This window comes from Strix uralensis, chromosome 6 (assembly GCF_047716275.1).
Source record: "Strix uralensis isolate ZFMK-TIS-50842 chromosome 6, bStrUra1, whole genome shotgun sequence".
In the NCBI taxonomy this organism is placed as follows: domain Eukaryota; kingdom Metazoa; phylum Chordata; class Aves; order Strigiformes; family Strigidae; genus Strix; species Strix uralensis.
The window spans coordinates 31425685-31438045 of record NC_133977.1 but is presented as its reverse complement, the minus strand read 5'-3'; the positions used below and the strand labels follow the sequence as shown (position 1 = coordinate 31438045).

The following is a 12361-nucleotide window of genomic DNA, read 5'->3' as shown; positions in this document are numbered from 1 at the left end:
AAATGAAAAATAAAATCACAATATTTAAACACTTAGTATACTGAATCATGGTTAAAGGCTTAAATACACCTACTGAAAATATACTTCCTAGAGAGAACAGATTTCAATTAACTTCCATAGACGAAAAACTAGGATATCAAAGATTATATAAAATAGCTTGCATAATTTGAAATTTGTGCCATATATTTATGTTATCTATCAAATTCACTTATTTCCATCCTAAACCCAAGGCACTTGCTAATTTAAGTACCTTTCACAGTCCCGAAGTCCAAAGAGCTATTCTATCCCCAGGTCATTCCAACCAGACATTCTCTTTTCTGAGACCACTTTCATTACCCCTTAGAATATGAATACTTTGAACTTCACCTGATTCCTGAAAGACATTCTTTCTCTATGTTCTTAAATGTCTTTAAATATAACCAAAACTTGTTTTAGTACAATAGCTAAGACAAGATACAAGCACAGAGATAAGGTCTTGAGATCTTGGTATTTATGAAGTTAAAAAACAAAACAAAAAAATCATCACACTATGAGGAAGAAGAAACGTTTAAAATATCACGACAGGGAAAAATCAGACTACAGATCTTTTCGTCTTGCAGGTTATCTATAAACATATGAGATGCTGACAGTAATTCCAGACAATTTTGGATGGTCACTGCAATGCTAGTTATGCTAAAGGAGAAAAGACAGGCCATGTTTCCATCATAAGCTAAGTATATACTTTTTCAGAGAAATGCAATATTAGGATAGTGTGCATCCTTTATTAAATATAGAGGAGTACTATTTTGGTCAAGAATAAAAGCAAGGTTACAATTCTAACAAGAAAAAACATAGTAACTTCCATGACTTTGAAAAGGAACAAATGATACGATATTGCAAACTGTAGAACATTAAATTCAAATACTATCTCACTCAAAGGAGATTTCACTGACAACTGTCATGAAACTCAAAGCAAAAGGGAATCTAGATCACGCAGTTAATTCGTGGGAAATTACACAGCAAACTCTTTAGGGGTTACAATCAACCTTTTACACAGCATGTTTATACAGAGCACCCTTACTAATCTGAACTGTCATCTCTGATGGTCCCTGTACTTCAGGATATTATATTGGCTTGGTAAAGCTACAAAAGAAGGATTAAAAAACCCACACCAAAAAAACCCCAAAGCAACAAAAAAAGTCAGTGAAGATAGTGCTACAGTTTTTGAGATAAGCTTATTCATGAAGAATATACAGGGACCTCAATAGTGACTGGAATTACTACTTGCATATTAATCACCTTGTTGAATAAAAAGCCCTCTAGACTAGGAAGGATGAGAAGCAAAACATTAACAGACACCTAAGTTGTGTATCTATATATAGAAATTATCATCTTAACCAAATCAAATGGAGACAGTTTTCTCCAGGGGATTATTCAGAGCAGGAACCTACCTTGGATGTCCTAATTTGTTGAAAGAGTTTCTATCTCAAATAACACAAAGGGAGTTTGTGAATATTAGCCTTTAAATTATGCTTATTTAAATCTTTTCCCATTTCTCTTTTCTTTCCTAGCTTTGCCATTAGTTAAAAATAAAAAGCAGCTGCTATAACTTTACCCTGTTTTGTTGTTTGTTTGTGTTTTTTTTATTTTACTCTTAACAAATTGTTGCTATTGAAGTTAATTTCTCAAGGATTAAAAACTATAAAGGGGGCTACAATTTATCTACTGAAATCAAATTATGCCGCTGGCAATGCAGCAATTTTCTTAGCACCTACTATGACAAGCAATTGCTTAATAATAATTAGGGATGGGTCCTAAATTTGCTGGATGGGAGAGACACTAGATTATAGCAGTCTGACTGTGGAAAAAACAGAAAAAAGTTGTATTAGACTGTTTAGGCTGCAGCTAACCAGAAGTATGTTATGGATAATTTTCTAAAATTTTGTGGTACAGGGCAATTAAAGAATATTTTAATATATACCTTTTTTAAAAACTGAACTGTACACACTCTACAACATATCAGATTTTTTAGCATGCCAACAGAGAACCTGAGAATAAATCAAAACTATTTTATTTATAAAAACATTCTACTACCTTTTATTCTTCCCCTCCCCGCCCCTTCTGCTAAAGAAATTACTGCCTTTGGTGATTTATAGACTCAAGGAGAATGATCAGGATGAAAGTTATACACACTGGTTTTCAATCTCACCCCATAATTTAGGCAGAGTGAAGTCACCTGCCTTTTAAGCCTGAAACCATTTGGAACAAACTCAAAACTATAACAGCCAATAATGTCTAACTCAACCCATAAGAATCACTGTTCAAGTACAAAGAAATGACTCAGCAAAGCTGAATCTCAGCTATTTTTGAAAAATACAGCAGATAAGAGAGAATCCATGTGCACTGCTAATATCCTGCTAGTCATCAAATAGGAATATCATCCTCAGCCAAAGCTAAAGGCATGTCTGCCTATATTTCATTTCTCTGACTGTCAGCAATGGTGCATATCCAAGAAAAAGGGTAAGAAGAGGCAGGCATCAAGAATATTTTCCTGGTATGATTTTCTAGTCTCCAGTCATCTCAGACATCCTAAATCATGAGATACATCTTTTTAAATGAAGATATATTTGAAAGTCCTAGTCTAAAGTGACGACTGTACTCAAACATGTGGAAGGAGTCTCATGATATCAAGCCGTAGTTCTCACTAAAGACTTTACTGCCCCAACCCTTGCCCAGAGGGTGATAAAGCAGGACACAAGCAATCCAGCAAATTTCTCGACCAAGACTTCTTTGACACAGGTTCTGGACCAGTCAGCTAGGGAAGATGCTCTTGGTAGCACAACTCACAACCAAGAAAGGATTGTCCAGATTTAGTAGTCAAACTTGGCTTCAGCAGCTGTGAGACGGTGAAACTAAATATCCTGAGGGAAGTGAGGAGGGATGCAGCAGACTAAACAACCCTGGAGTTCAGGAGAAGAAACTCCAGCTTGATCAGAGCTCTGGTAGGCATAATCCCTTGGAAGCTGCCTTTTGGGGCACAGGAACTGAGGAGAGGTGGCCAATCTTAAAGGACAATCTTCTTAATCCAGAACAATCCTGATGTGATAGAAAAAAATGCAAGCATGGGAGGAGGCCAACTTGGATGAACTCAGAACTGCTGACTGAGCTCAAACACAAAAGGAAGTCTACAGGATGTGGAAGATGGATCAGATGACAAAGGAGGAACACAGAAGTACTACCCAGGCATTCAGGGATAAAACTAGGAAATCTAAAGCGCAAATGCAGTTGCAACTGGGAATGGATGTGAAAGACAACAAAGCTTTCTGGGGTATATCAACTGCAAAAGAGAGGCAAAGGAAAGTGTGTGTCCACTGCTCAACAGATGAACAAAGGAAAGGCTGAGCTACTCCATACTCTTCTCCTTTGGTCTTCAAGGACAATATCTACTCCCTGGATTCCCAGGTCTCTGCGCCTGGTAGCACAGTTTGGGGAGAAGAGGAATTACCTACAACACAGGAAGATCAAGTTGGGACACACTGGATAAAAGGTGGTCTCCTTTGTTTTACCTTATACCTGCCTTGTCTCCCTCCTGTTTCATTTCTCCCCATGATCATAAGGTTCGTCATGTGCAATTTAGATATAATATCAAATTAAGAGGGAGATGGCAAAAACATTTTACTTAATTCTTCTCTGAGCAATACAGCTAAACCTTTATTTCTTCCCACATACATGTATGCTTATCCTCTCACTTGTCTTAAAACTCAGCCCAGGAGTACTGAAAGAGTACTGGAGTTCAGGAGTACTGGATATCTAAACACCCACTGTAGCCATAAAGCACTGGGAAGACACTACACAGCTCCAGTTGAACAGGAGCAAGAATAAGTGGAAGCAAGAAGAAAAAGTATCAGTACTGGTGTCACTGGTGCAGCTGCATGACTATGGATAAAAAGGAAAGGTAATAGGTCTACTATTGAGCTATATTGTGAGAACTGACATTTCATATCCTTACTTATAGCAAAAGAAAGCCTATAATTGGATGAAATGGTGGGGAGGAGGTTTACAGACCAATTATGTTGGTACTATAGTCTTCACAGGAAGAAATTAATATCCCTAATGTCAGCTGATATGCTTGAATACAAAGAAGAACTGTTTAGGTAATTACACACACACAAAAACCACACTAAGAATTTAGATCAGCATCCCTGGCATGCAAACTATATGAAGCAGAGCTCACAGAAACCTCTAGCTTCCAGTAAGGACATGTAGCTTAATTATGACTTACATTGTACGTACTCAGTAATTTACCAGTGTGTTTTATAGAACCTATTTCTACTATTACTGTTTTCCCAAAAATAACAGCAGTAAAAGCAGCCTAAATTAAAACCTTTCTGATTATTACAGCTTTACATTTTATAAAGCAGCCTTAACCCAGAAATGGCTCTAACACTTCAAAACTCTTACCAGATGAAGGATATCTTTCTTAGAACATGTCACTGTTACAAAGGCAGGTCTGACTGACTAGTACGGTAGTTCCAGACTTATCACTGCAAGATCCTGTTTTAATTTACCCAACTAACCATGGAGACTGAAAATTTACATGCTCTGTAATTGCCTCAGGCTTACTTTTCTTTGAATGCTTACAAGCAAAATGTTTACCATGTACAGTTGTACCTGGCTGTGGATAACACTTATGTCATAGCTTTGCTTTTTCTTTCTCTCCAAATATCTACCTAAAATTTGACTATCCATGCTGTTTCGTAACATGATAAACCACAGAATACATAATGTCCTACAAGAAAACTTGAGACTAAGCTTAGCACAGAAAACCAGAATGTCTCAGAAGTTCATTGGGTTGCTGGAAAGATCAAGACTGTGATTAACATTTTCAATTTCTGCAAGGGAACTTACTAAGTGAAAACAGGTCACTGATTATAAGTAATAGATCTTACCCTGTGCTAACAGAAAACAACAAAAACACAAGGATTTCAACTGCCTGTAACAGTTTGAATTCAGAGAAAAAAATTTCCAGTTTCAATTGTGGTAATCAATTTAATCTGTTCATATGAAGATGACAGACCAGCCGAGAACTTTAGGAAAGTCCAGTGCTGCATTGCCCAAGCACACACATTAGTAGCAAATGAAAATGCAAAACTTTTCATAATTTTTCTAGAGCAAACAGCTTTTGTGCCTGGTAAACTAGTGTCTATTTCATATGGCTGACTTCGCCCACTCAGAATGCTGTTATAGCATGCTCAACGACATATGTAATAAGGCAGGCTGTCAAAGTGGATTCCAAGCAGGCAAAGGAAACCAAGGGAAGGTTACTTCTGAGGGAACTAAAAAAAGCATTGGGGAAGGTGACATAACTTCTCTAGAGCACTTCTATAGAGTCACTACAGAAGTTATAGTGCAGAACAGGATTTCTCTTAGATCTTTCCCCTTCTTATATGAATATATAAGAACAGGATCCCAACTTAAGAAGACTGAAAACTAGAGTAACATATTTAATGAGGACAACTCCATGTTTACAGAACAGCTTTAAAAACTATTTCAGTTAAGAGGAGAAATAAATGGCAGCATTTTCTGCAATAAATGCACTTTTTTGATCCTTATCATGAAAATGGTTATCTATGAATGAAGAGATGACAATAACCTGAATGCTCCACCTCAGTTATCCTCACGTGCCATGCCTACATTACATTTAACGCACAGAGCACAATTAAGTTATATGTGACAAAACAAGTAAGAGCAATCACTCTCCAGGTTAGTGTTTTTAAGTTCAGATGTCTTTAAAGACTGTGAGCTAAACCATAACACAGGCTCTGGCTATGTAGTTAATTAAACATAAAGTATGCTTTCAAACTCATGAAGAAAAAATGTGTTACAATTCATATAGTTTGCACCACAATCATTTAACAGCACAGCTCGCAGAACAGGACAAAACCCCATCATAAAATTACCCACAGCACAGCATGAGGTAAATCACTTCAACTTGATATGCTACAACTAAGTTTCAGTCTCTTTTAAAGCATGTGACACTGGTAGTGGTAAAAATATGTTTTGAAATACCAAACAAAAACATTAGCTTAATGTCCTTACCACTGAAAGGTGTTAATTCGTACTCTGTTCTTAAAAATTAATATTCCACCTGACATCACTCCAATCATTATTTCATTGTTACTCTGATCCTTTAAAAGAAAAGAGAAAATTACTTGAAGAACAATGTAAGTATCTTTGAAACCTCATATATATTCATTCTCCTCTCTCTCTCTAAATACATAAATACCATAGTAAAATAGATCTCAATTAAAATGGAAGGAAATGTGTTTTAATAAGACAAGTAAGAATTAAACTATTCATTCCTACTTAGGACAAGCCCAGATGTTTGTTCAGAGTTCTTTATAGAATTTTAATTTCTTAAGTTAGATCTTCTGTCTTCCATCAACTTCAAAGAAATACACAATATAGAGTATTCTAGCAGTTTATTACAAATAACAGCACTAATAGACTGGCTTGACATTTGCTACACTAAAAGCAACCAGCAACTTAAAATTCCTACCTAAAAGGAAATTGCAATCTTAGAACACAGAGAGGAGAGATTCTAAAACAAACAATATTGTAAGCATATTTAAATAGCACATTTTTCCTGAAATATCTTTGTTCTCTAATCAAACACCTGCTATAGATCTCTCAATATGTGTGCAACAGCAGGATACAGACAGCAGTGAAGTGGGGTACATTTCAAATTCTATTACAAGTTTCTCTAACCTTAGGGAATAGGACAAGAATAGCTAAAAAAAATGAGGTGTCTTAGTTACTAAAAATAATTATATTCAGAGGCTTTGCAGAAATGGTAGCACTGTACTGACAGGTTAAGACTGTTTTAGTCAAGACCTCAAGCTACTTGCTTTACCAGATAAAACTGACACTATATCAAATTATAGTACCCCCACCTTACATTAACAGTCCATAATCTATAATGATAATGATTTATAATTTGGTTCTAATCAGAATGAAATTAAATATTTTTCAAAGCTGACAGATCCTTAAATATCAAAAGCACATTCAATGAGCACATTTTTCTTATTCACCAGTAGCCAGCTGAACTGGCATTCAGGCTGACAAGGCTCAACCTGAATAACACATGTATAACTAAGTCCAAATAAGCAAAGTGTTCACTAGAGTGAAATAGTGGCTACTGAAATTGGTAAATCACAGTTAGGCACCTAATAAGATAATATTATTTTCTATTTTTTCTTTTGTAAGCAGCAGCCAGGAAGGCTCACTAAAAATAAGTATTTATTTTTCCATAAAGCTCAGAAGAGTCCATTTTTACATTACAATACTAGTTTACACAAACTTACCCTTGCATAGTGCAATTCAACTCCATAAAGTTCTAAGGTACGTGCTGTATTGAGATAATTGAACTCTGCTTCTGCAGGAGACAACCCTCTGAAAGAAAGAGGCTAAATCAGAAACACTCTAACATAACCCCCCACATCAGGCTCCCTAGCGAGCTCAAAGAGAAAATCTGCATTTGTTTTACTACTTTTACCTCCATCCTGAAATCTGAATTTCCTTTCACACCATAAACAGCCTGCAACCCAAAAAATGTAACAGAAAAAACCTTGTGCTTCCACATCAACAAAGGCTTGACAAAAGTCCTCAACACAGCTTACAAACGCACACATTTTATTTCTAAGGCACTGCATCATTTAAATGTCTGTGGAGCTCTAGAATCTGGAAATTACTTTTGCAGTCCTGTATTTTGTACTGATAACTGCAATTTCTCTCCAAGGGTCATCCTTAAACTTTAAATTACCATCAACTCACTTTAATTTCTTTACCCTACCAAAAAGAATTTGCTAAGCCATTGACTGAAATGTAAGATAACATTCAGTAGTTTCTAAAGCCAACAACATGCCCCAATGAAGCAAATATTTTTGTAAATAGCTTACATTTTGTTAATTTTAACTGGAACAAAAAGCACTTAAGTTCTAAAATATCAAGGAACCATCACTGAAAAAGTACCACAATGTTACACACTGGGAAAAAAAAAAATATTTTCCATTGCTTCATTGCCTTTTCCTCTTTAGCGAAAGGTCACAGACTTGCACACAGGAAAGAGCAGATATTGAAGAAAAGGACTTTGTTACTGCTAAAATAACTCTTGTTTACTGGTGAGAGCACCATGAAAACAAAGCCTTTATGCACAGAACATTCTCAAAGAATGAAAAAAACTCTTAAAGAAATTATATACTGCTAAATTAATATCCTATGTAATACACACAAATACTGTCTTCAGTGTACCTTTAACATGTTTGTTTTTTCACTTATTTTCCCTGTCATTGTCATAGACATTTTATTTGTGCAGAGTATCAATGGTAGTTATTATACAATCTACAAAAATCAATCACATTAAATGTACTCTTAAAAAACAAACCAAAAAAAAATCAAAAACAAAAAACAAAAAAACACCCCAATAAAACCCCCAGAAACCTTTAAGACAAAATACTCATTTTTTTATACAATAGCACAGCACCAGCAGTCAGGATTTGACAAAGTCAGTCAATATCTTCTGCTATAAATCCTTACATGTGCTGCTGATGTAATTTTGCTATTTCTTTTTCAAAGTCTTGAGGCTGGCTAGGGATGAAAGAATAGTCTGAGAGGTAGCCTGGCAAGTTTTCTGAATGGTTGTAGTCTCCCAGCTCGGCTAAAATATTAAAAAGAGAGGTTATTGTTTATCACTGATGTACCTGGCATTGTGCAATGCCCCCAAATTCACAAGAGTCTGCTCCCCCATACTTTATGATCTACAGCAAACAAAAAGAGAGAAGACATTTGAACTCCCCTTTTCCCTTTTGAATAAACAGTCACATTCTCAGTGAATACCATGGAGATAATTTAAAGAAAGCTTTGAGTAGGTGCTTATGAAGGAAGTTTATAAAATGTTTAATTTTTAATACACAAATTAATTCATAAATGCTGTCATAATGGCTAGCACTAAAGAATATGCTTCAAGGTATTTGATTTTTTTCTTTTTTTATTTTACCTGTGCTTGCTTTCATGTGATTACGCAATACATTTATTTTTAACGCTACAACTGCTATTTCTTCATTAAGATCTGCCAAAACCACCAACTCATTATGTACCAAGATATATTCAGAAGCATTAGAAAAATATTTTTTTGCACATTCAGCTGTATGTATGGGAAAAAGTACACATACATACACCTACACTGAAACTACTTTACTTGAAACCACTAAAAAGTGCATTTAGATAATCTCTTTCTTATAAGAAATAAATTAAAAACTAATTTATTGTCAGAATAAAAAAACATACATTTGCTAATACAGGCTTTGAGGCTAACTATAATCCAAAAAAAATCAGCTTTAAATATCTGCAATCTATGTGATAGATAAATAACATAACCTGTGAAGACTGGAAAGTTCACAGCAACACAGCATGACATGGCATCCTGGGCAGGCCTACTGATACTTTTGTGGAGCATGGAAGAACTGACAATGGGGATGAAGGCACTTGCGGAGCAGGAGGATAAGCAAGAGAAGGGAAGGTAGGAAAGAAGTCTGGGGTACTTGCATCTCCAGAAACAGATCCTATTTTAAATAATTTAAAAATTGGAAAATAGGACCAGGTTTTATAATCGAATGCATGTCTTGCTAAAATCCACCACAGAGAATACAGGACTGTCTGAGATCTACATCTGCTATTTACCTATATTTATAAAGAATACCAAGGGCTAAACCCAGACAGAGTTAGTAATAGGCATGCACAGATGATCATTAGACAGAAGTCTGCACACTGAAAAAATTAAGGGCAGCAGGATATATATAAATGCAACTACAATACACAGCACATACACCACTTCTACAACACTGGAAAAATAAAAATATGGCATTCTTAAAAGCTTAAAATGTTATAAACTTTTCATAGTGCCTGCTTCATTATCCAATACTTCATCTCTTCAAAGGCAAAGCCCTACAGCATGACAGCACTTGCAGTACATATCTATTTCCAAGTAGCTGAAGTTTGGGAGCTTTGTTTAAGAGAAATTGCTCTACTGATTGATCTGGAAAGAGGTGACCACTTATCAAAACTATGCATAAAATGTTACATTAACGTTATGATACATTTTTTTCCCTGAAAAGATTAACATGGGCACTCTTTCTCCGATACTGTACAAAGTATACATAGTACTAAATGTAGATACAAGTATCTTTTACAGCAGAAAAACACATTAATATAAATGGATATATCAGGGTTGCTTCTAAAACTGAATTTCTGACAATCACAAATTTCAAGAACTAAGTGCCGAACAGTCTCTTAGGTGGTTGGTTGTTGTGAGTTTGTTGTTTTGGTTTTTTTCCCCCCCCCCCACTGAACAATTTAAGTTTATGAAGGAAAATGGGGAGAGAGGAAGAGGACTAAATCTCAGTCTTCAGGCCTTATCTACTCACTGGATGGCTTAAAATTGACAACACAGGTATTGAACTTTTTGGCCAGATATGACCAGAATTCCCTCTTCCACGCCTATTTGGAGGTTCACTGTATGATATGTTAAAAATGTTTCAGTGTCTAAAAAATGCTTTAGTATAATTCTCAAGAAAAAAACCCAACCCCACACTTCAGAATACAGAGAAACACAAGAGGGTTGTTTTCAGGTTTTTTAACTGCATGGGTTTATAGAAGGAAAGCAGAGAGCATTACTAGTATTTTTTCCATATCTAATTCAGCAAAACATGTTGAGGGAGAAAAACCAACCAACCGTATTTCCTTAATCATGAGAAAAGTAGCATCATGTCCACAAACATCACAATACAATGCTACACAAACTCCATTCTTCAGAAACTAATTGCTGCTACTTTTCATATATTTCCATACTAACAGGTACATGAATATTAACTATACTTACATTGAACAGCATAGGATGCCAGAAGAGCAGCAGTATTATAAGGACAGGGCAATCTGTTTTGTTTTTAAAATGAGAAATATATAAAATTACATATTTCATATGAAATTTGGTTATTTTGAAAAGCCTCGTTTTTTCATAGTCTATCAATAAACTGGACAGATAATTATTATACACACTTCTACTTGCATAAACAGTAATTTACTTTAAATATATTTTTATTTTTGCTGGTAAAATCCCTCACCATTAACTTTTTCTCAATTCAAGTTGCATTTAATGTTTAACACAGCAAAAATATCTTACCTTCCAGTAAGAATGTCCTGCTTAATTTGCAAAAAATACTGGTACCTTATTTAAAGAAACAAACAAAAACCACTAATTAAAAATTAAATTATTTAACCATTTTTCATCAATTTAATGCATTTTACTTTCAGTTAGTGCAAAACTAAAACTTTATATTTTGCATGCTATTTTTTAAACTCCTATGGGAATGAAATTAAACCGTGATTAGTGAAATAATAATTCAACTTTGTAAATTAAACTAGTTTAATTTAAACTAATAGCTACAGGCTATGAAGTTATACATATTTCACTAAAAGGCTGCAAATTTCACATTCTACCTGCTTTATTTTCCAGTATTTATGTTGAACTTAAAGTTTAAAAAGAAGGGAAGAAGTGTTTTGAATAAGTGTGAACAACAGAACTATTCAACATAGCATCCAAAAGCTGAAGTTTACATCTGTGTATGGAGGTACCTTAATAAGAATGATTTGTACTCCAAGTAGATAAAATTAATTTATTCTCATTGAGTATTTGATATTATTCTGTTTTCACTTAAATTAACATATTTGCTCTTAGTATTTTGGAGTCACATTCTTAAATAAAAGCTGTGGATTCCATCATGTCGAATGCCTTCTGACCGACTTCCCTTGAACTTCTGAAGTTTTATTTAATTATGATGTTAGAAAAGCTTGTTTTAGAAATAATGTAGTCTTCCCTCCCTCTTTCAAGTCAGGAGGGAGATAGAAACAACAAAAGGAACAGATGAACACTTTAAAACAAGAACTATTTCCCATCAAAAAGTGGCAACAGAAACACTATGACAAGAACCTCAACAAACCTGAAACTGCAAACAGATTTCCTTCCAAATTACTTAATTTCTCCAACAAAACCCAAATATTCTGTTAACATCTCAGAATGAATCTTTTGTTTATTCAATTTAGGTCCTTCATATTTCACTCAAATGTTTTAGACTATTTCAAAGAAGTATAAATGTTTATATCAAGTGGCAAGTTACATCTGCTATAAAACTCCACTGACACAGAGACTGAAGTGAGACAACAAACAAGACTTACTGAGATGGCAGGATGTTAGCACAAGCTTAAACTTTCAGCAAAACCCCCTTAGAGCATGAAAGTAGCTGTAGAATTTAGGCTCTAAAGTCTTTTT

The 12361-nt window shown here is 34.9% G+C and overlaps 1 protein-coding gene across 2 annotated transcripts in view; it reads right to left on the bottom strand.

The window, feature by feature from the left end:
• The window catches only part of PTPN4 (protein tyrosine phosphatase non-receptor type 4), a 120913-nt gene that overhangs the window by 51531 nt on the left and 57021 nt on the right, over nucleotides 1-12361 (bottom strand). For both annotated transcript variants that reach the window (XR_012629507.1, XM_074873559.1), the window contains exons 6-10: nucleotides 11216-11260; nucleotides 10916-10968; nucleotides 8575-8695; nucleotides 7344-7431; nucleotides 6079-6167 (exon numbers count right to left, since the gene is read on the bottom strand). Coding sequence is in view for 1 of the 2 variants with exons in the window: in XM_074873559.1 (XP_074729660.1) it covers nucleotides 6079-6167; nucleotides 7344-7431; nucleotides 8575-8695; nucleotides 10916-10968; nucleotides 11216-11260 (396 nt within the window). In the remaining variant the exon portion in view is untranslated. The remainder of the gene's footprint in view (nucleotides 1-6078; nucleotides 6168-7343; nucleotides 7432-8574; nucleotides 8696-10915; nucleotides 10969-11215; nucleotides 11261-12361) is intronic.